Source organism: Sinohyriopsis cumingii, chromosome 2 (genome assembly GCF_028554795.1).
Source record: "Sinohyriopsis cumingii isolate HCF-2022 chromosome 2, ASM2855479v2, whole genome shotgun sequence".
Lineage (NCBI taxonomy): Eukaryota > Metazoa > Mollusca > Bivalvia > Unionida > Unionidae > Sinohyriopsis > Sinohyriopsis cumingii.
The window spans coordinates 153,604,926-153,625,963 of NC_142962.1; the positions used below are offsets into that span (position 1 = coordinate 153,604,926).

General features: G+C 34.6%; 1 protein-coding gene across 2 annotated transcripts; it reads right to left on the reverse strand.

Moving 5' to 3' along the window:
* Positions 1–4,945: 4,945 nt before the first annotated feature.
* Positions 4,946–15,511, reverse strand: LOC149806134 (DNA damage-inducible transcript 4-like protein). 2 transcript variants are annotated; one of them, XR_016419859.1, is made up of 3 exons: positions 15,144–15,511; positions 7,806–10,758; positions 4,946–7,757 (listed from the first exon to the last, which is right to left on the reverse strand). XR_016419859.1 is itself a non-coding variant. In XM_089951025.1 (2 exons), exons 1-2 carry the CDS (start codon positions 15,307–15,309, stop codon positions 10,283–10,285), a joined length of 642 nt encoding a protein of 213 aa, XP_089807151.1. In that variant the 5' UTR covers positions 15,310–15,511; the 3' UTR covers positions 4,946–10,282. The 2 variants fall into 2 exon arrangements, 1 of the variants encoding a protein (XP_089807151.1); XM_089951025.1 differs by having other exon boundaries at positions 4,946–10,758.
* Between the last annotated feature and the right edge of the window lie 5,527 nt (positions 15,512–21,038).

Below are 21,038 nucleotides of genomic sequence, written 5' to 3' on the forward strand. Positions count from 1 at the left end.
TACAGGTATATCACAATTATCTGTGCGTATCCTTCATGTGTACCATTTTTGTTGTTGGATATTTATTTTCGTTTAGAGATGGAGACAAGTTTCATTGAAGTTTGCATGCTACTATGCAACTGGGCCATCTACTTACAAAGGCATTCCAATGTATGTTAAATAAATGATGATGGGTGCTTACAGCTCTTAGTACAGTCTCTTTATTACACCTATGTGCGGAAATATTGGATTCGACGAACACTGTATGAATGTAAGCCGGCAGATAGGTGATAATACGTACGTATTTATGTGTACGATAGCGGGAACAAAAGAAAACAAAGACCTATTGAACCACAGGTTCACTATAGTTTTCACTTATGAGTTAGATTTGGACTAGACCCAAAGGTATATATATGCACGTGTGAAGAAATTCGTACCGTGATAATATCTCGTGCAATTGTGATCCTACTTTTCTTGTCTTATGTCGTTATCTCGGGTAGGATGTCTGGTGTCTGGGTCTCCTTCTAAAGAGTAGTAACTTGTAAACAAGAGACCAAAGTGCGCCTGAGATGGCTAAACGGTTAACATCTGCCTGATAGACATTTGCATGAGCAAAATATGAGTCAGGAGCATGCTTTCTGTAGAAAATTCCTCCAATGCTGTTGATTGCATATGCTGCTTAAATAACATTTTTCTTCTGTTTTTTAGTAACGGCGGCCTAATTCTATATCACATCAGCATCATTTGTACAAATCTATAAGGCATTTAAGCTAAAGTACTGTTAAATTTTGTAAAATTCCATTAAGCGTTTTTGAGACGAATTTTTTAAAAAGTTTTTAAACTTTTAGCAACAGCAATCATTCTTTTATATCTGTTCAACATCATTCGTACAGATTAAAGCCATTCATTACAGACTATTTTCTGTCCAGTTTAGTTAAATTATGTTGAGTGGTTTATGAGAAGAGGTATATTAAAAGATTTTCTTTTTTAGTTATGATGGTCATAACTGAGGGCAAAGCGGCACCATTTGTATCAAGCCATTCATGTCAAGATATTTTTGTGCGTGTCAAAATCTGGTAAAATATTGTTAGCGTTTTAAAAAAAATAAGTTGTTTAAAGTTTGTTTTTGTCTCTTTCTTTTAATTTGTTATTTATAGTATATATATATATATATATATATATATATATATATATATATATATATATATATATATATATATATATATACTGATGGCATAATCAGCATAAATCTGAAAACCATTTATGTCAAGATGCTTTTTTGTCAGATTTGGTCAAATTCTGTTAAGCGTTTTTTAAAAATGCTGTTTTAAAGATTTTCTATTACACACACAGATAGATAGATAAATAGACAGACAGGCAGACAAATAGATAGATAGATAGATGGACATATAAGTATTGACAGACATATCCGACGGCGGCTCATGATCATTTGTAAGAAATTGAAAGACTCGCGACACTAAATACACAGACATAGGGAACTAGTCAAGAAATGGTATAAAATTTGAGTATATTTGGAGGGTAACTAAAAGTGAAAGTTTAGTAAAAAGATTCGAGAGAGAGTTTATCTTATTCGTAACTATCACAAACAGAAACAATGTTCTCTACATGCAATTTCAGTCCTTTACAGACCTGAGTTAGATGCACTCAGTACTGAAAGAAGCATCGTATTCTTCACTTAAGGAATTGGAAATGCACGTCTCATACAAATGTCGATCATAAAATAGCCGTGATTCATATGGTTTTCTCCACACATAAGCTCCCATCATGGATGGGTCCATCCTGACAGATATGGGTTTGATCAGAATATTAACAACATTTTAAGTTATTGAATTTTTAATATTGTGGTGTTTCCATAGGTTTATAATGGGAGTTGAATGAGTACCACGAGTACTGAAAGCCCTTAATGGAATAATGCTATCTGTCAAATACTTTTGATGCGATTTTGTGAAAAGTCGCATAAAAGTTTTCTTAATTTTGTTTATTATCGGAGGCCTTGTTTGATGGCGGATCAACATCATTTGTATGAACTTGAAAATCCGTAATGCTAGGATGCTCGCTGCCAAAATGGTAAAAATTGCTCCAGTGGCTTTTGAGAAGTTAATTGTTGATTGGCGCAAGGCCGTAACATAAGCTGCAAAAAATTCGTAAAACCTTCGGTTTGTTTGTACCGCACGACCAATTTTTAAAATAAAAGGTATCAAGGATATAAAAATGCACAAAACTTCGTAAACAATTTATCAATTCTAACCTGATTGTCGACGGGGTGGTTGGGGGTGGGCAAACACTTTCAATTTCTTGGCGTTTCCAATTGAACGAGACTTTGTTATAACGCGGTAGCCATATTTGCTGGGTGAGTCTGTGTTTGCAAGCAGTAGATGTGATGCAGTTCACTGTCTTTATAAATCTTAATAATTCCATAAATTTTGGAATTACTGCTCTTTGAAAACATGTATACAATAGTTCATCCTTTTCATTTGTCCTATTTGTTTTAGAAATTTTAAAGCTAGACACTGCAAAAACTGGATTCAAACGACACCGGTTAAAAAAAAAATGTACTATTCTAGAAACCAAAAAAGAACTGAGCAGTCTATCTGCTTGTTTACATCCGTTTGGTTTGAAACGCCAGTAAGTTGACACTGTTAGATACCGCCTCGCGACAATCAAGTTAGAAATTATATATTGAGAATATAATGACAACGTTTTTCGCATTTGTTATATTTCTGATGGATTTGTTTTCTGTTTTTCAAATCGACAGAAGTTACAAACAAACTGGAGGGTGTGCGCATCGCTTGGCCTTACGGCCAGGTGAGAACAAAATGCAACAAATGACTAGTAAATTGAACCCAATTTCCAATCACTTTCATGAAAGATTGTGCTACTTTTGTATTAAATGGGCACGTCTATTGATTTAGTTTGATGTTTTACGGCACAGAAACACAAGTAAATTATTTTCAGTGCAGAAGCAGTGGCATCACAATGCCTATTTTAAAGAGCCATGGGCAGCGACACACTACGGGTAAATGGCCTCAGGGGAGACGATGATGGCTCAAAGGAGTTTGGCGCCCCAAAACATCTGGCACCCATGGATTTTGCGCCCCAAAACCTCTGGCACCCATGGCTTTGGTGTCTCAAAACTTCCGGCGCCCGTTTTAACAGCCCCGTCTTCCCCATCCCCTCTCCGTTAGTATGCTACCGGTCATGTACACCATGGTAGCCAATCTGGGCTGATACGATCGTACGATTCAAACCCACAACATTTGATCGCGAGTCCAGTTCTATATCAACCGAATCATTCATTTTGGATTTCAGCAAAATATACGTCATAGAAGTAATTCATAACATTAACTGATAAAATGAGTGAGATATATGTTATGTATATTTAATTTATATTTGATTTAATTCAATTGTTTGTTTGTTAGTTTTAATTTTTTTTTATTATTCCAGTACATGTTATAGTAATTTAATTTTGTTAACTGGAATTTGACATTTTCCAGAAATTAGTTTAATCTGTTTTTTCGTAAACACCTGAAAATATAACTTTGTATCTTTATGCTGACCTAGTTCCTGACCTTGATTGAGAATCAAGTAAACAACTTTTTTTTAATTATTCATTCGTAATGTTGGATTGATAAGAGTGAAATTGAGGATGACTGGGAGTACGTGATGTTAAGCAGTTGAACTTTCGATCTGCTTCTAGAAAGGAATTACGTGATCCCCATACGGGTATCTATTTTGCGTCTTACTTAGACTGTATAATCGGTTTCTTGAAATAAATCATCCAGTTGTGTTTTTTACCTTTGACACTGAAAGGTGTTTTTCTCTGTTGTGACCAGTTCGAGTTACATTTTAATTTTTCTTCAGATTATTTGGATTCTAAGAGATTAATTCTTTTCCTTGGAATATTAAGTGCTAATACAGAATTTTTGGACAAAGACATTTACTGAAATTTTATTCGGAATTCAAACACCGGATTATTTTCTGTGGTTCAACAGAGAACTGTTGACACTTCAGTGCTATAAAGGCTACATTATACGTCATCGCCTTCCATTTTGGAGTTTCGTCGGGACTGGAACGCAAATTTATTAGAACATTTTATTACTTCGACTAATTATTTATAATTCTTGGATTATTCTTGGATTATTTTTAGACTTGATTCTTAAAACCGAAAGTTCTTTTCCTCATTTTTACCTTGTTTTTTTTTCAAGGGAAATACATTATTTGTTAAATTTGTTGTCTTCACTTTTTTCTTGTTACTGTTTATTAGAGTCTCAACACGTAACACACGTAGTACTTGGTTGCGAGAGAAGACAATTTTTTAAGTTGAAGGGAAAATTATATTGACTGCTTAACAGACAATTCAACTTATAATGTAACCCTTTCACAGCGATTTCCTGATTTCCATAACCTCCTTATTTAGTTGCGATTACCTCATGTATGAAAGTCCTTTGTTATTTTCAGAGTCCCTATCACGAGTAAAACAGCATGGGACTTGTAGAGCCAAGTTAATTTAAGCTAGGTAATCCTCTGTACCATACAATCCAAGAGATTGCTGATGCTTTAAAAAAAAACGCATTTATGTAGGTTGTTTTTTTCCTAATATAATTTCTAAAACAATTTCAAACGTCAATTCTGTTTCAACCTGAGAGAGAGAGAGAGAGAGAGAGAGAGAAAGAGAGAGAGAGTGAGAGAGAGGTGGGGTAAGAGTTGTTAATCAAAAGTAAATATATGTATACATTATGAAATGAAAACTAGAAATGTGTTCATGCAACAGAGATACACACCATAATGACTGAAATAACCTGAACACAAACATTGCACAGGTGTGACATAGAGACATATGGACAAGTACATTGCTGTATGCCCCCACTGTTGTCAACATGGGGCATACATAAAATGCATTTTAACATAGTAATCTGTATTATGCATAAAATAATAAAACAATGACTTTTACTAAAATAACTATTTATTTTGAATGAAAAAATATACCAGGCAAAAGTAACAATGTGTAAAAATGTAATTAGTTGACAATAATCACAGAATTTTGTTCACTATGTTTGATTTCAAGGTATGGTAAAATGAAAATATTGACTGGCCAAAATAATGCTAACACTGAATCACATGAGACTTGGAATGGTACTGCTGATGAAATTCAAACAGATAATGAATAAATCAAGATGGAAAACAAATAAGCATTATGGGAAATGAGATCTAATGCTGAATATACTATGCAAGCTGGATAGTACAAAGGAACAAGTACAGCTGCTGTAAAACAAACAGCAGGCTTGTTCATAATAAAACTTTACTCAGCACTACATGAAAGAAATATTACAGGGGACTTTGAAGTACTACTTAAAATTAACAAATCCTGGCAGCTCTTTGATTGACAAGAATATTTTCAAGAAAAGATTTGAATCCACTTTTTTATGACAGTAAGCTGGTGCCCATTTGAACAAATAAGTAAGTCACATTCCTATTTAAACAAGTATTAAAATACTAAATTTGGCTGATCCAAATTTCTAAATGAAAATAATTGTTCCAATTTTGGTACACAATTTATGGAAAAAATTGTTTATGTTGACTATTTTTCCAAAGGCATGAATACATATAACCCTAAATACCACAAACATAACAGTTTCTGTGAATGCCATATGAAATGCAAACCAAAGTAAGAAAATTATTTGGGGAATATTATCTCAAGTAACTGTTTTTTCTCATATAGTTACCCCTTCTTCAAAGGATTTCAAAGATGTTGTGATACTGAAATAACTGACACCATACTGCATCCATTTACTTAATCTGAAGTACTGTACTGGTGTTTTGTGCATTCAAGATTTTTAAAAACAAACTGAAAATAATAAATAAAAAAGCTGACACATTTTTAAAGAAAGCCTACATGTGTATTTTTAAAGTAATGTCAAGTTTTTTATGATAAGAAACTTGCAGTTGTACCACAGAAAAAATGTACATAATGATTCATTCGAAGTATGAACAAATTCCATCAAGGAGTTTTGGAAAAAATAAGCAAATTAAAAACTTTAAATAAAACCTCGAGACAAATTTTATACAACTGTCACCTTAACCCAAAGGTAAAAAGGGCAAACAAGTATGTCACAGAATGAATGGTCTTAGCTTTGTCATGATTCATTCCAAGTATGACAAGAATCTATCAAGGAGTTTACAAACTATATGCAAATTAAAAACTTTTAAACTCAAAACCTCCACAAATTAGTTACTGCCACTGCTGGCATTAGAAAAGTGACTTTTAAGTCTTGCTTAGCCATTAACATGGACTCAAGCAAAACTCTATATAATGATTGTTCTAAACACTAAAAATGCTACATTCACAATGGTAATGGTAGAGTGATGACAATATTTAATGGCATGCACTGTCAAGAGGATTTCATATAATTTAAAATTAAGCACATATGTAACAGTTAACTCGACCCCTAAACAAACAAACAGGAGTCAAGCACTTTCTGACAGGACAAGGAGTTGCAATTGTGAAAAACAACTTTATAAATGACAACAGACAGTAAAAGATTTATCATGGTATGATAGAATATTCATTTAATGTATTTTGCTTTTATCTTTTGATTGACCAGACTACTGATGATTATAATCACAGATCGGTACTATTTACAGTTAACGATAGCAAATGAATGAGGCAACCTCTCATCCATAACATGCCATATATACCTGCTTATAAGTCAAGTCAGACTGTAGAAAACAAACTTCATGATCTGCCATAGCATAATGCGCCTGCAGATCAGGGTCTATGCTGTTTGTTCTACTGATTACTTATAACAAACTACACAGACCCAGATCTGCTGGTGCATTATGCAATGGCAGATCTGGGTCTGTGCAGTTAGACTTGCCTTAAAGTAAATACATAAAATATTAACAATCAAGCTTATCAGTCATTACCACAAACTTACTGGTGGCAAAATGAGTGCATTTATAGTATGCTGAGCATTACAGCTTCCTCTCATTAGCCTACTTGATTTCCTTTCAAATTGTTGACAATTGTCAAGGTCAATTTGTTCAGAAGTCAACGGAAAAATATTATAATGTATATCCGGCAGAATTTCCTTATCCATAAGAGTGATTCATATAAATTATAAATCAATAGAATTATCCTTTTTGGGATTGACTTGCATCTCTTGCCTTTATAATGGTACTCCACCATCTGCTTTCCAACTACTGAGATTCCAAGAATAAATTCAAATTACACAACCACTGATAAGTAAAATGAAAGGTGTTTTAGCCATTTGGTATGTACTTGTACCTACCATTATCAAAAAAAAAGTATTTCTGTTAAAAATGTTCCTTGACCTTCAATATCTCAAAACGTGAAATGAGTGGAATCTAACACCAGTACCTAGCACAAAACTGAGTACATTATCATCTCCTTTATCTGACCTCTGCTTATGCGACAACTTTTATAATCTAAATCTTGTGATAACCTTATCTGAAATTACTGAAAATGATATCCACTGATATATATATATATATATATATATATATATATATATATATATATATATATATATATATATACTCATGGCCTCAAATTACATTTTTGAAGGCAAGAACAGATGAATCCTACATACTATACATCTTCTACCAGTCCTCTGTAAACCATTTATTCAAATTTTAAATGGACTGCTTGTAAACTGTGAACTATTAGGTAATCATGCCCGTTGTGTCAGACTATAAAGCCATCTGATGCACTAATGGTTTAACATTGACAATAAACACTACACAAAATGCATTAATTTCACCTACACAAAATGCAATAATTTCACCTACACAAAATGCATTAATTTAACCTACACAAAATGCATTAATTTCACCTACACAAAATGCATTAATTTCACCTCTAATAACTTTATTCATTTAAACTAACTTTCAATCCCAACATATTCACAAGAATTTTTTTTTAATATCAAATGGTATGCTAATAAGTATGTGTCTCTAGCCAGCTATTTACGCCATGGTGTACCTCCACATTTTATCACTTGCAAAATGTTTAACAAAGAATTTTAACATTGATGTTTCTGTATTTGAAAGTGATACAGGAGTCTCACTATCTTCTTAACTGGCACTCTAGCTAAGGATGCCTTAGAGCTGAACAGTGTACTTGACCTCCTCATTTTTATATTTGGCCTTAATGCTCAAGTTCAATGCTATGAAATCTTGCAGGATTCCCAGAACACTTAGATTCGGACATTTCCAAATAGGATAGTCATTAATGACATGTACAAGGGGTACCATCAGGAAACTTGACTGATATTTTCCAATCTTTTCTCAGCATATGGATCAGATATGTCATGTCTGAGGGTTGAGATTATAAACCATGTGAGACTGGAAAAATCTGCAGTGTATATGAATACTAAAATTAGGTAGTCAGACTAAAATTATTGTCTCTGGCTCAATTAGCAGCTCAAGTACTATAATTAAGAACCGTGATGTCTCTGTACCATAGATCTACTGAGAAATGGTTGAAAAAGATACTGTAAATTTTCTTCATTTCTTCATGGTTTATTATTTTAAAGATTGCATCATATCAGAAAACTCCAGATATGAGTGATCTGGAAAATCTGCAAGACTTTTATGCTACTGTTGATCCTCAAAATTGAAAAGTAGAAGATTAGTGGTTTTTGATGAGGCTGCCTTAGTTTATGAGGCTCAACAACAACTTTGTTCTTGAGATGATGATGAAAGTGGTGTAATATCTAGCAATTATATATCCTGGATGGTAAATGTGATAGACATTGATTTCCCTCTCAATGTTTAAGAGGTCATTACCATACATATGAATGATGTGCACATTTTAAAACTGAAACACTACAGTAATTCAACACTAAATGTTTTGTTTTAAATTGCTAATGGGAAGTTTTAACTTTGTTTTATTGGTGTAATATATCCTACCATGAACAAAACATAAGATTTAGCACAAAATCACCAGAAATATACAAAACTATTGCAACATTTACATACAAATCATCTTCATATACATGCAGACAGCATCAAACAACTGACTCTCTAATGCCCTATTTAGCTTGTGTATATATTTAACCTCGCCTATAAGTCAAAATAGTAACAACAATTAAGTTTTGCTTTTTAAAAAAAATGGGAAACTGCATCAAGATATTTTCATGTTTAAAATTTTGTATCTTGTACAAATAAATTTACTTACTACTAAACTTAGCGAGCCACGTCTGGAATTTGTCTTCATTGTGAAGCATCATTTTCTGGTATTTCATGGAATATTAATGATGTCTTAAACATAATTTGACCAATATGGGTATATTTGAACAGGGGGTTACTGACATATCAGCACAAGCCAGGCAACATAGTGCTCCACAAATCTCAGCCATCCCAAATAAGGCATACAAAATGACAATAAATGAACAAATGGTAAAATTATTAAAATACAAATCATTTACATTTACCAGCAAACAACACTCATTAAAAAATGTCCAAGCCCATCCCTGTTGAAACATCATCACGGACCCTTCTCAGCTGGAACATCATCACAGGATGCATCCCGTGGCAACAAGGTTGCCTTTATTAGTTGCCTCTTATGACACACAGGAGTGTGCACTGGGACTATTCTACATCTCTGACCCTTCTTGGTAGGTGAGGGGAACCTGCTGAGGGAGGTGATTATTTTCCAGATAAATACATTTGAAAGAGTATTAAAAATATTCCCAAGTTTTGCATATTTCTAAATCGCAGAACACAAATTCTGGTTATTCATGCCATGATTTAATTAATTAATCAAAATAATCCCAATCATTATAAATGGAATGCTTCAAGCTTTAGGCAAATCTTGTCCAGTGCCAATTTTATGTCCAACTTTTTATGACAGCATCCAGCCACCCCCCCTCTTCAGCATATGATGAAAGAATTACATTACGTTGTAGGAGATGTATACGATATGGTAAAATAGTTCCCACAGCGTAATAAATGAGTTCTTTTGTAGCTACAATATTTGCAAGCAGAATATAACTGGTGTTAATCTATTTCTACTTTGCTTCTACTATAACAGTATTATTATCAAAGATGTTCATGAATCACATTGGTTACATTACATTTCCAAACCACATGAAGTATATGGGAACATTTTCAACTACTGTCTTTCAACACTGTCACATATACATGTTGTATAACTATTATGAAATTGACATGCAACATGAATAAAACTAACAAAAAATTCACAACAAATCTGGTATTCTGCTGAATTCTAACCAGCAAACTGGGTTAAACATTAGTCAAGCTAACTGTCAGTTCTATATAATTTCTTTTTCTCTAACTTGTATCCTAGGCATAGTAATTTAGGTGACTGCGTCCATTTTGAGTCTTTGAAACAGCCTGTGATTGATATGACAAGTTTCTTAACAGTGCACCAACTCCTAGTGTCTTCTTGTAAGGTAAGATGTACCTCAAAAGTTGACACTGTTAAAGGATCACATGCAACCTGCACCAACTTTCGACATACATTTCTCTCTTGCAGACTGATATGCAGACAGCAGCCCCGAATCCCACAAGGTTCATTGTCTGCCATGATCAAAATGTCTCTTGCTATCTTGGATGTAAGCCCACATGGAATCAGAATTTCACAATGCAAGTGCTTGTCTCTGGCCTCTCGTAAACGTCTTTCTATTAGACTTGCTATTTCATTGGTCCTGGACAATTCAATAGCATCAGGTTCGTCGAATGTTCCATAGGACAGAGTCTCTGAGTAATCGTATACTGAAATTAATGAGCAGATGTTAGTTGGTGTACAGTTCTTTTTCTACTACAATATTTACTTTCGAGAGACAAGAATTATAAAATCTATGTCATTTATCTACTTTGCAGTTGCTGATTGTGGCAAAAGCCTAAAATAATGACCAGTGCAAGAAAAGAAGATCACTGTGACATTATATATATATATATATATATATATATATATATATATATATATATACACACATACTGGTCCTTGAATGAATAAATTAAATCATGTTGGATTATATAACACTATTAATCTAAATAGCCGTGCCTTGAACTGAGACTCTTATTAATATAAAGATGCATTTCAAATTTTCTTCAAACTCAGCATAACTTGGTTTAAATGTAGAAAGCCTAGAGAATAGGCAATAAGCGGCCATAACGCTTACAAATATTTAATGTGGAATGTTAAAAATCAAAACTAAGTTAAAAAAAACCCATCAAAATATAAAGATAATGCCGAATTTGGACAAAATCCTATAATTTGTAGTAAATTATGCCACAGAAATAATAATAAAAAAACATAAGATGACGGTAAATCAGGGGCGACAACTACCCAAAATGATGTTGTGAAATGCTGGAAATAAAGCTAATTTAAGATCTCATAAATAGAAAAAATAACTATGTGTCAACTTTGGTTGAAATCAAGCAGTCCTTGGGAAACCAATCCAGGTGAATGGGCAAACAGGGGGCATAACTTGTGTAAATGCAGTTATGGACTGCTAAAAAAAAAGTTGAACTTATTCAAGGTCTCCTCATTATCGAGCTGCATGCCAAATTTGGTTGAAATAAATGAAGTTATGTAATGGAAAGCAAAATCAGGTGTTGTTTACTCTAAAAGATTATATAAAAGCTGGAAATTAAATTCTTGTTAGTAAAATGCTAAACTTTGGTTTAAAAAATCCCAGTAAAGTAATATTGTTGAAACCAAATTGATGATGGATGGACAGACTAATATATGCAGAGCCTTCCATTAGATTTAAATTGCAGAGTGAGTTGCCAAAGCAGTCAGGGATTTCAGGGGACCTCTCGCAACAGGGATATGATTTTTTTAAAAGTACACGTAGCTGGGTGTAAAGTAAAAGTAGCCAGGTAAATCATCCAGCCCCTGGTTGATAAAGAAAGCCATGTATATTGATCTGATAGGCTATACATGGTGGCCAGTAAAACTCCAGTAAGAACCACTGACCCATGGGAAGCTACTGGTGGCCTTCTCACATACCTACACTGGCCAAGCCCAAGACTCGAACCAAAGCAGACAGAGGTGAGATGGCAGTGATTGGTAAAAGCATGTCATTTAAAAAACTTGGCCAACTTGGGCACCCATGAATGTCTGAGATAACAATATGTTTTTTTATGTAAGCATTCAATATGTATCAGATGTATGTAAATTTAGCTTACTATAATTAACACAGCTCCAAGTTTATAAACTCCTGATTGTCGAAGGAGCTGCATCTTAAAAATTGTCAAAAAGTTTCCAAAAGAAAATTGTTGATCACTATGGACCTTTACAATTGTAGCTAAGTACTAAACTGGGTAGAAAAAATATGAAAACATCAAGCTTTCATTGTGACATCACAGCACATCATATTCAATCCAATTTTCACTGGATCACACCTTTAAGTTGACCTTGTCCAAAAATGTCTATGCAATTTAATATTGATTTTGCCACAAGTACTTGTCAGGGTGTGCAAATAGCAATGTTCTAAAGGAATATAGATTTATAAGAATCCGATAACAGGAATAACTGCCATGCAAAGGTTGTACCTGTGTAATCAAATTCTAAGAAATAACACCCATCACTGCTATAGTGCTGGATGTCTACATGACCTGTGTGACTTTTACGGTAAAAAGCCATTCAATCAGATGAACATCTTGAGTTGCTGTCACAACTCGTAAATATGATCAGAAGAGTTTATAGTCATGAAGGTTAAAACGTGAAACTATGCATTTAGAGGAAACACTCACTTTAGAAGAAAATACATGTACCAAAGTTTTTAGATGAAATTAATTTATGCTAATTCAAATAGTGGATTTAAATGCATATAGAAGAATTCTTCTGACTTAAAACCACCATAGAATCACCCGCAACACCAATAGAGAATTTCATTTCTGCTTCTATAACATTAAAATAACTATGTTGCTAGAGAATCCTAAACACTGTCAACTTATTGGCATTTTCAATCAAATGGAAGTTTCCTCCAAGTAACAAGGCCTCCATATTTGCATGGTGAGTCATTTTTCAAGGAACAGGTGGTGATGTAGCACACTGTTTTTGACCATCTCGATAATTCCATACATTTTGAAGTTACATCTTTTTGAACACATGTATAAGAGAGTTTCCTTTTTTTATTTGTTCAATTATGTTTTTAAATATTAAAACTAGAGACTGCAAATACTGGACATAGATAACAGTTTTTACTGAATGGACTGTTTTAGGAATGGGAAAAGGACAGTGAGCAGTCTGTCTGCTTGATTACATTGAGAGTTTCCATTTGATTTGAAATGCCATTCAGTTAATAGTTTTAGGAATACCAATCAGTTCACAGTTTTAGGATACCAATGAGTTGACAGTTTTAGGGATAAGAATGAGTTGACAGTTTTAGGGATATCGAGGAGTTGACAGTTTTAGGGATACCATTGAGTTGACAGTTTTAGGGATAAGAATCAGTTGACAGTTTTAGGGACTCCCTGGCAACAAGCAGGTTTAAAGAAATTATAAACTGATGACTGAAATGAATTTCTTTTGTAGAGGGCCTCAAGGAAGATGCATTGTATTTAACTGAGTTATCCTCTTTAAATAATCCTCTTTAAATAAAGACATTATTATTGTTATTAAATTTACTTTTGTGGATTATTTTTATATCATAAATGCCTTTTATTTTTAAAATCAGTAGGAGGATACAAATCAATAGGACGGTGTGCAAATGCTATATATGCTGTTGTTTCAATCCAGATCCTAATAAACACTGCTAAACCTGAAACCCAAAACAAAGCCTGACAGTCATGCGAAGTCATTACAGAAAGATGTATTTATATTGTGAATGATACAGATATGCCCTTCTAAGATGCAACACATTTGGATTTGTTTCCTAATTACCAGTCACGCTTTAGGGTATATGATGCAAATATCATACTTTTCATTTGGTAATTTTTGCGGCAAAGACAAAAAAAATAAAACAATGAGTTTGTCTACACGTTTAGTAACTCAGCAAGTCAAACTTAGAGATATAGCCTTTATTTCCATAGTTTATCCAGTTAACACATTTTGAAGTAATAATAAACATTTCACATGTGTCTTTGTTATTATCCAAATTCAGAATTTTTCTCCTTACGTTTGCAGTCAATGAATAGGGCATATATTGAACCTAAGTATTTCGGTTTGGTTGATTTAATCATCAAACTCGTATTGCATCATGAGGCAAAAAAGTCCTTAATACTGCACCAGTCATCATGAAAACAATATTGTATACCCCTACATACTGATGCAATCTCTGATATTTTCAACATCCTGAAGGTGTGTCTGTAAACTGTGATCAAAATAGTGGGAAAAAAATTCTTCCTCCTGGCATGCTATGGTAAGAAATAGTGACACATGACTCAACAATCTATGCCAATGACTGTACAGTAATGTCACCGAAAATTACCTTAATGAAAAAGAAAGTTAAAAAAGAAAGATCGATTACCTAGCCCCTTAGTAAGTATAATCGCAAATCTAAGGCCCATTGAATTAAGTTTAGGAGTAAAGCTGGGAAGGAAAATGATATAACGTGTATTTTACTTATATAGTATATTTAATATCGTATGAGTCATTTGTGTTCTTTTCAACATTCTTAAAGAGTGCGTGTGTAAAATGATTTACTTTTCCTCTTGACATGCACTGGTAGGTACCAATGATACATGACTCAGCCATGTCTGCTAGGTACTGTCATGTGACGCAACAATGCTTACAAGAAAGGGGAAAAAAACACAAAAATACGGGGAAAAATTAATGACAAAAATATATGAACAAATTAAATAGTTTGTAATATATGATACCTACGATTGCTTACAAAGTGAGCCGAACAAAGCTTGCGGCTCTGTAGTTACCGATCAGCTGTTCGCTCAAGAGGGATTTACTCAAACGGTTTATAAAAATTGGTATAGTCTCTGTAGCATCAGCCTTCAATCAAACCTAAAGGTCACCGAAATTACTTGTATAAGTATACAAATTACATACATCCCTCAAAATGTTTTAGGATAATAAATCTCAAATAAATGACTGGGCACTTGTCCAATCTTTTTAAATCTTGAGACAACCCCCACATACGAACGCCATGACAGAATTTGTGCCTACATAACAGAAGAAAATTTAAATATCTTACCATCCAAGTCATTGCGCCTATCATGGTCCGTCTCTATGATACATGCAGGCTCAAAGGTCTTTTCCTCTTTTCTAAACATTTTGTGAAATGTAAACTTCATTTTGTGCATCAGTTTTGTAAAGTCTGTGTTTGATTGTACCGTCTCACCAGCCACGGAAAATTCCATTTTCAAGCAGACGACGGTAGTCCGGCTTAAGTAACTGCAGGAATTATTTGTATTTATAACCCAACAAAATGAAATTAAGTTTTATGTAGCACAGTCGAGATTGATCAATATATGAATATATAGCTAACACTGTAAAAACGATTCAAGTATCACATCAGCACTTCAACCTGACGTCCCATCAGCTGATCGAAGCCGAATGACTTTTCACTATGTACATCCATTCCTTATATGGCACGGACGAGTCGATATTTATGGACTGTTCCACTTTAAAGAAAATTTACGCCTTTGTTGTTTTAATAATTATCAAATTTGCTGACCACAAAGTTGACTTAAATAAACATCTGCAAGTCTCAACATCAGAAGAATATGGATTTGGTTAAACAGGATATAATTTGGCAGGTTTATCCGAATACGTTTTATCATCAAAGCATTTCTCATATCGCGTGGGGGGGGGGGGGGGGGGAGAAGGGGGGAGAAAAAAGGTAACAAAGAAAAATCATTATAATTTGTGGAATCAGAACACCAAACATACTAAACATGAATGCCAAAACAATAAGGCTACATGATTGAATAACACTGTCTTTTTTATATTCTGGTTGGATATATATTAATAGAATAATAATTTATTAAATGTATAAATGTTAGATTATTGCTTTACATGGTAACATTGGATAGTGTGAGAAATAAAATCTATTCGTTATGTGTATGCAACTGATCCAAAGCACAAATGTAGGATTCATACAAAATGACACAAAATAAGATTATTGATCGTATTTCCCTACATACTGTCCATAAAAGTTGCATTCCGTAAGCACCTCTACACATGCACTGTATTCGTTACAAGTACTTAGCTTGTGGACTTCTCGTTCCAGTTTGCGATAGATATTTAGTTTAGGTTTATAAAAAATTATACATATGTTTTTCATAGCATATCACGGGTTTTACACATTAAAAACGTCAAATTGTCAACCAGTTATATTTAACATATGACTCACTCAAGCACTGGTAAATGTTTTTATTTCTTATGCATTGTAAATGTCTTTAATTACAGGAGTATGACAATCTTAATATATGCTATAGGTATAGCGGTAATATACAAAATGAGGGGTGGGATGTCTGTAGAGGGTGCTACTCCTATATGATAACATTTGGGGACATTCATACTTCGTTCTTTTTTTTTGGGGGGGGGGGGGCACCATACATCCCCCCCCCCCACTTCTTGGGTAAATTATTCAAGCCTAATGGTACATCAACAGCTGCCATTTACAACAGCAACAAAAAATGTACATTGTTCGGCCATACCTCAGATGTAAGGTCCATAATGGACCTGTCGGGTTTCAGCTCACTTGTCAAGCACAGACAAAGAATTGTCAAATCAAACCAGGGGTTTTATGTTCGACAAGCCCAATTAACCTTACATAGATTGGACAAGGTCCGGCCCGACCATAAAGGCCAGCTAGGTGGTCGCCTAGGGCGCCAGGCTATAAAAGACGGATGTGATGTTTGTTTCGGGTGGGGTGGGGTGGGGGCGCAAGTGTAATAGTTCACCTTGGGCGCAATAAACTTTTGGGTTGGACAGTTAGAACATTTGATTGTTTTGTTTGGTATTTTTTTGTAAATATGTAGCACGTTTAGATTCAAATATCTTGTAGGTTATTGCTTCAAAACGTATCTGTTTTTGAGAGTTAGTTTTAAATAATGCAAGCTAAAACTGATAAATTTCTTTTATGAAAATGTGAAATGAAAAATAATTCATAGGCAGATAGCACTGGCCTTGATCCTATATATCAATTGATAGTCTTTATCACTACTAATTGTGTAATCTGTTTGAACCTTGACGGCAAGACAAGATAAATGCCAACCTGCCTTCAGTACCTTGACTTGAATATGTTTGCATAAAAGTAAATACTTTCCGTCAGGCAGGTTCGTCGAGTGCTTTTACTTGCAATTAGTACATGACTACTAGTACATGAATTAAATTTGACTTGAGCACATTGCGTACAATTTTGCCAACCAGGGTCGTACATTTTTATCCAAAATGACATGCGTACTTGTAGATGAAATCGAAAAGTCCCTTTTTCTTTCTCTAAAACTGCAAATTTAAATTTAAACTCTACCAGTGAAATAATCATTTTTTAACAATATATATAACATAATAATAAATGAATACATTTCAAGTATATCATGACCATGTGTATAGACAGTATATAACTAGTCCAAAATAATGGCAGCATTTTTTCTGCTGGTATGTGTTTATTTGCTATATTGATGTAAAAAGAGATACAGGGAGTCTTTGTTGTGAGCGTGGGTTTTTTTTTTTTGGGGGGGGGAGTGTTGTTATTTTTTTTTCGTATGACGAGCGTAGGTGAACTGTGATATTACGTTTGCACTATTGACGATTATTACGTTAAAAGGTTTATTAATACACTTTTGTCGTTTCATTTTACGTATCAGAGACCAGCCTCGCATATTTGCAACAGTTAAATCCTTTGTGTGATTTATGCAGACTCAATAAAAAATCATTTGAAGGTAAATCAGCTGATTAGTTCAAGGCCACCCGCTTGATGTTTACAATGGTCACCTGGGACGTTGCCTTGGATCTAATGGTCGATTCGGAACCTCACAAAATGTCAGTAGGTTGTTGACATCTCACTCAAGCCTCATAATTAAACCATAGGCCTTATATATCCATATTATAAACCACCATTTAGTATGCGTAGCATAGGCTACAACCTGATGAACACTGTGATTCCTTATGATATTAAATGTTGCTTTTGGATACACGTAGACTGTGCAGTAATGGTCGCATGTGAGGACTCTTAACTGAAATACCGAAATACCAGTCATGTCAAATCTTTCCGAACACCCAGTATGGACCACCACTGTCCTGGTCTCGTACAGTTTAAAGAAATAATCCACCGGCCACTCACCTATGACAAGCTGTTGTTGTTGTTGTTGTTGTAGGGTTTCACGCCATTTCTCAGCACAAGATAGACTATACATGGCGGCCAGTATAACTAGTGGAGGAAGAACCCTGGAAAACCCAGGGAAGAACCACCGACCCACGAGAAGCTACTGGCAGGCTTTCCCACGTACCCACGCTAGCCGAGCCTTGGACTCGAACCCACGCAGACAGAGGTGAGATGACAGTGATCCGGAACAGTGAACGCTTTAGACCACTCGGCCACTCGGGGCCCGACAAGCTGTTATATGATTATTTGTTTTTTTCTTCCCACATACGTTGTATGCTTTTTTGTTGACATATCAAAGAATGAACTGAACACATAAACAAAGTAAAATAGAAAATAAGAAAATTGGAGTTCCCTAGATTAACTTACATTTTCCCTTGGGGGTGGGGTTATGGGGGGTGGGGGTAAACCGAAGTTCTAACAGTCTTGACTCAAATGATCAGTGCATGCAATTCGTTTGGTTGGTATATATTTAAAGCTGATAATGAAATGAAAGAATAGTCAACACATAACAGAATTTCATCTGCTACTTAGCGAATTTTAAAACTCGATGTATATTTATTTGTTTTAAAACTTGTTGCAATATTTAATGTCGGCTTTGTGCTTTTGGCTTTTTTATTGATTCAAATGATTTCAACAATGTTTTGATTGAATAATATTCGCTGGATCTATAGTTAGGTGAGCTCTAAATAAAATTCGACATTTTCCACGCATTTGATTAAATTAGCAATGCTGCAACTAAACCCTACATCTGTTTTTATAGAACAAAGCATGACAGGTCATCCGGGGATGTGTTTGTAGCTGTGTACCAGTCATAGCTGTGATATATTAAGTAGACTCCACTCTAGCCTTTTATGTTAGAATCTGTAGAAAATCAGCATCGGGTATATTATTCATGGTTTCAGGCAATTATTAGCTAATTTGAATTTCATTGTTTTATATCTTATCGAATATTTTATCCAAATTTTATTGATAAAAAGTTTGTTTTACTTCTGTGGATAACCCGTTATAGATTGTACTTTCTTCGCCTTTGTATCTGAAATCCGTCGCTTTGCATACCAGCTTGACTGCCTTATTTTTATTTCAAATTTACGTTCTTTGCAACGTTTTCAGTGTCTTCTTGTTCGCCACCTTATTGCTTCATAGTAGTTTCATCAATGACGCACATTTTTTTTTATCTTTGTATTTTTGCTAAGCCTCCACTGAATTCATATCCGAGACTGTACTGGATACGTAATATTTTTCCTTATTTTCTTATTGCCTTTCGTAATACCTAATTAGGTATAGACCATTTTCGGAATGTATTCATGTATTGACGTGACCCTGGGTCAACGAATCCAATACGAGTCTAAGCTAGGCACCAGCTTCATTTTACCTCGCAACCATGGCTGCTACAAGGGAAAAAAATCGTGACGAATATTGTTGTGTTCCGTAGTGGAATGGTAATGCTACAATTCACATAAATTTAAGCTTTCACATAAATTTAAGCTTTCACCATATTCCATCAGTGAAGAAGATGGAGCTTCGTAGAAAATCGATTGTCGTAATGAGGGGCCGAATTTTAAGATAAGAAAATGGATAATTGTCGGTGTGCATGTATTTTCTTGCAACTGAATGATGTAATAAATAGAAATCCAACCGCATAAAAGGTTCTGTCGATGAAGCAAATGAGTGTATGTATGTGTGTTTTATAATGGTAGGTTTCTAAAAATGTTACCCCATGTCCTATTCCACAAAACGGGGTCATCGAAATCTGCGTACCTCCACGCAGCGCATTCGTATCATGAATTGATGTACGAGTAGTAATTACAGAAAAAGCGAACTTTATTATCTCGTTGAAAATTAACCCTAATCCTAATCCTAACCCTAAACCCTAACCCTAACTGCCTGAGGTAACGTATCTTTTGAGTCACCTGAGCTGACTATCTATACTTATATCGTTGCTCACTAGGGTGTCATAATTGTCAACTTGCCATTCGGTCACTTCTGCTATTTTCGGCGTACAAAGTTATCACCCTCTCGCATTAGGTATTGACTACATCCGAAGGTAATTAAGCTGCTGGACAAGAAGATAACTGCTATCGTCACTTATGCACCTGTCTTTGCTCTGTGTTTTGTATTTGATTATGTTGACCAAAACGCAGTTGTGGGTGATTTCTAACCAGTCTCACATTATACAATTACCAGGGGCGTATTAACCATTAAGCAGACTAAGCACGTGCTTAGGGCACAAGGGCCAAAGAGGGCACCACAAAGTTGAGAAAAGGGTGAAAAGAAAAAAAAAAACGAATGAAAATTTGTAAAAAAAATTGATAAAACTAGTGCAAATTGATCATAATGTTCTGTTTCTTGATCATGGTGCACCCTAGGGTTATCTTCCCAGGTGTACGTGGAAAGGAGGGGGGCACCAAGATGTGTCAGTGCTTAGGGCACCAGTGAGCCTTAATCCGCCCCTGACAATTACTACAGGGGAAAGGTCTGGGCAAATATGTATAAAGCGATACAATAAAATCTCTCTCTCTCTCTCTCTCTCTCTCTCTCTCTCCAAGATCGCTAAAATTTAGCGACCATGATATAGAAATTAGAAACGAGTTCTAGTGTCTGAGGGAAGTACATGTTATAATGAAATAAACCGGGAAGTAAAACAAAAGGACCAGTTCTTGGCACCTTGTGAGTACGACACACCGTACAAGAATAAAATGCAAAAGCAAAAAGCAACCTCTGAACAATAATACTAAATACGTTTTTCTTTTCTTCCAA

Excerpts from the sequence above, each read along its gene's own strand:
- LOC149806134 (XM_089951025.1), bottom strand. The coding sequence starts at position 15,309 with ATGGAATTTTCCGTGGCTGGTGAGACGGTACAATCAAACACAGACTTT. Across the intron at positions 10,759-15,143 it reads TAGGCGCAATGACTTGGATG|TATACGATTACTCAGAGACT; the intron begins GTAAGATATTTA and ends CATTAATTTCAG.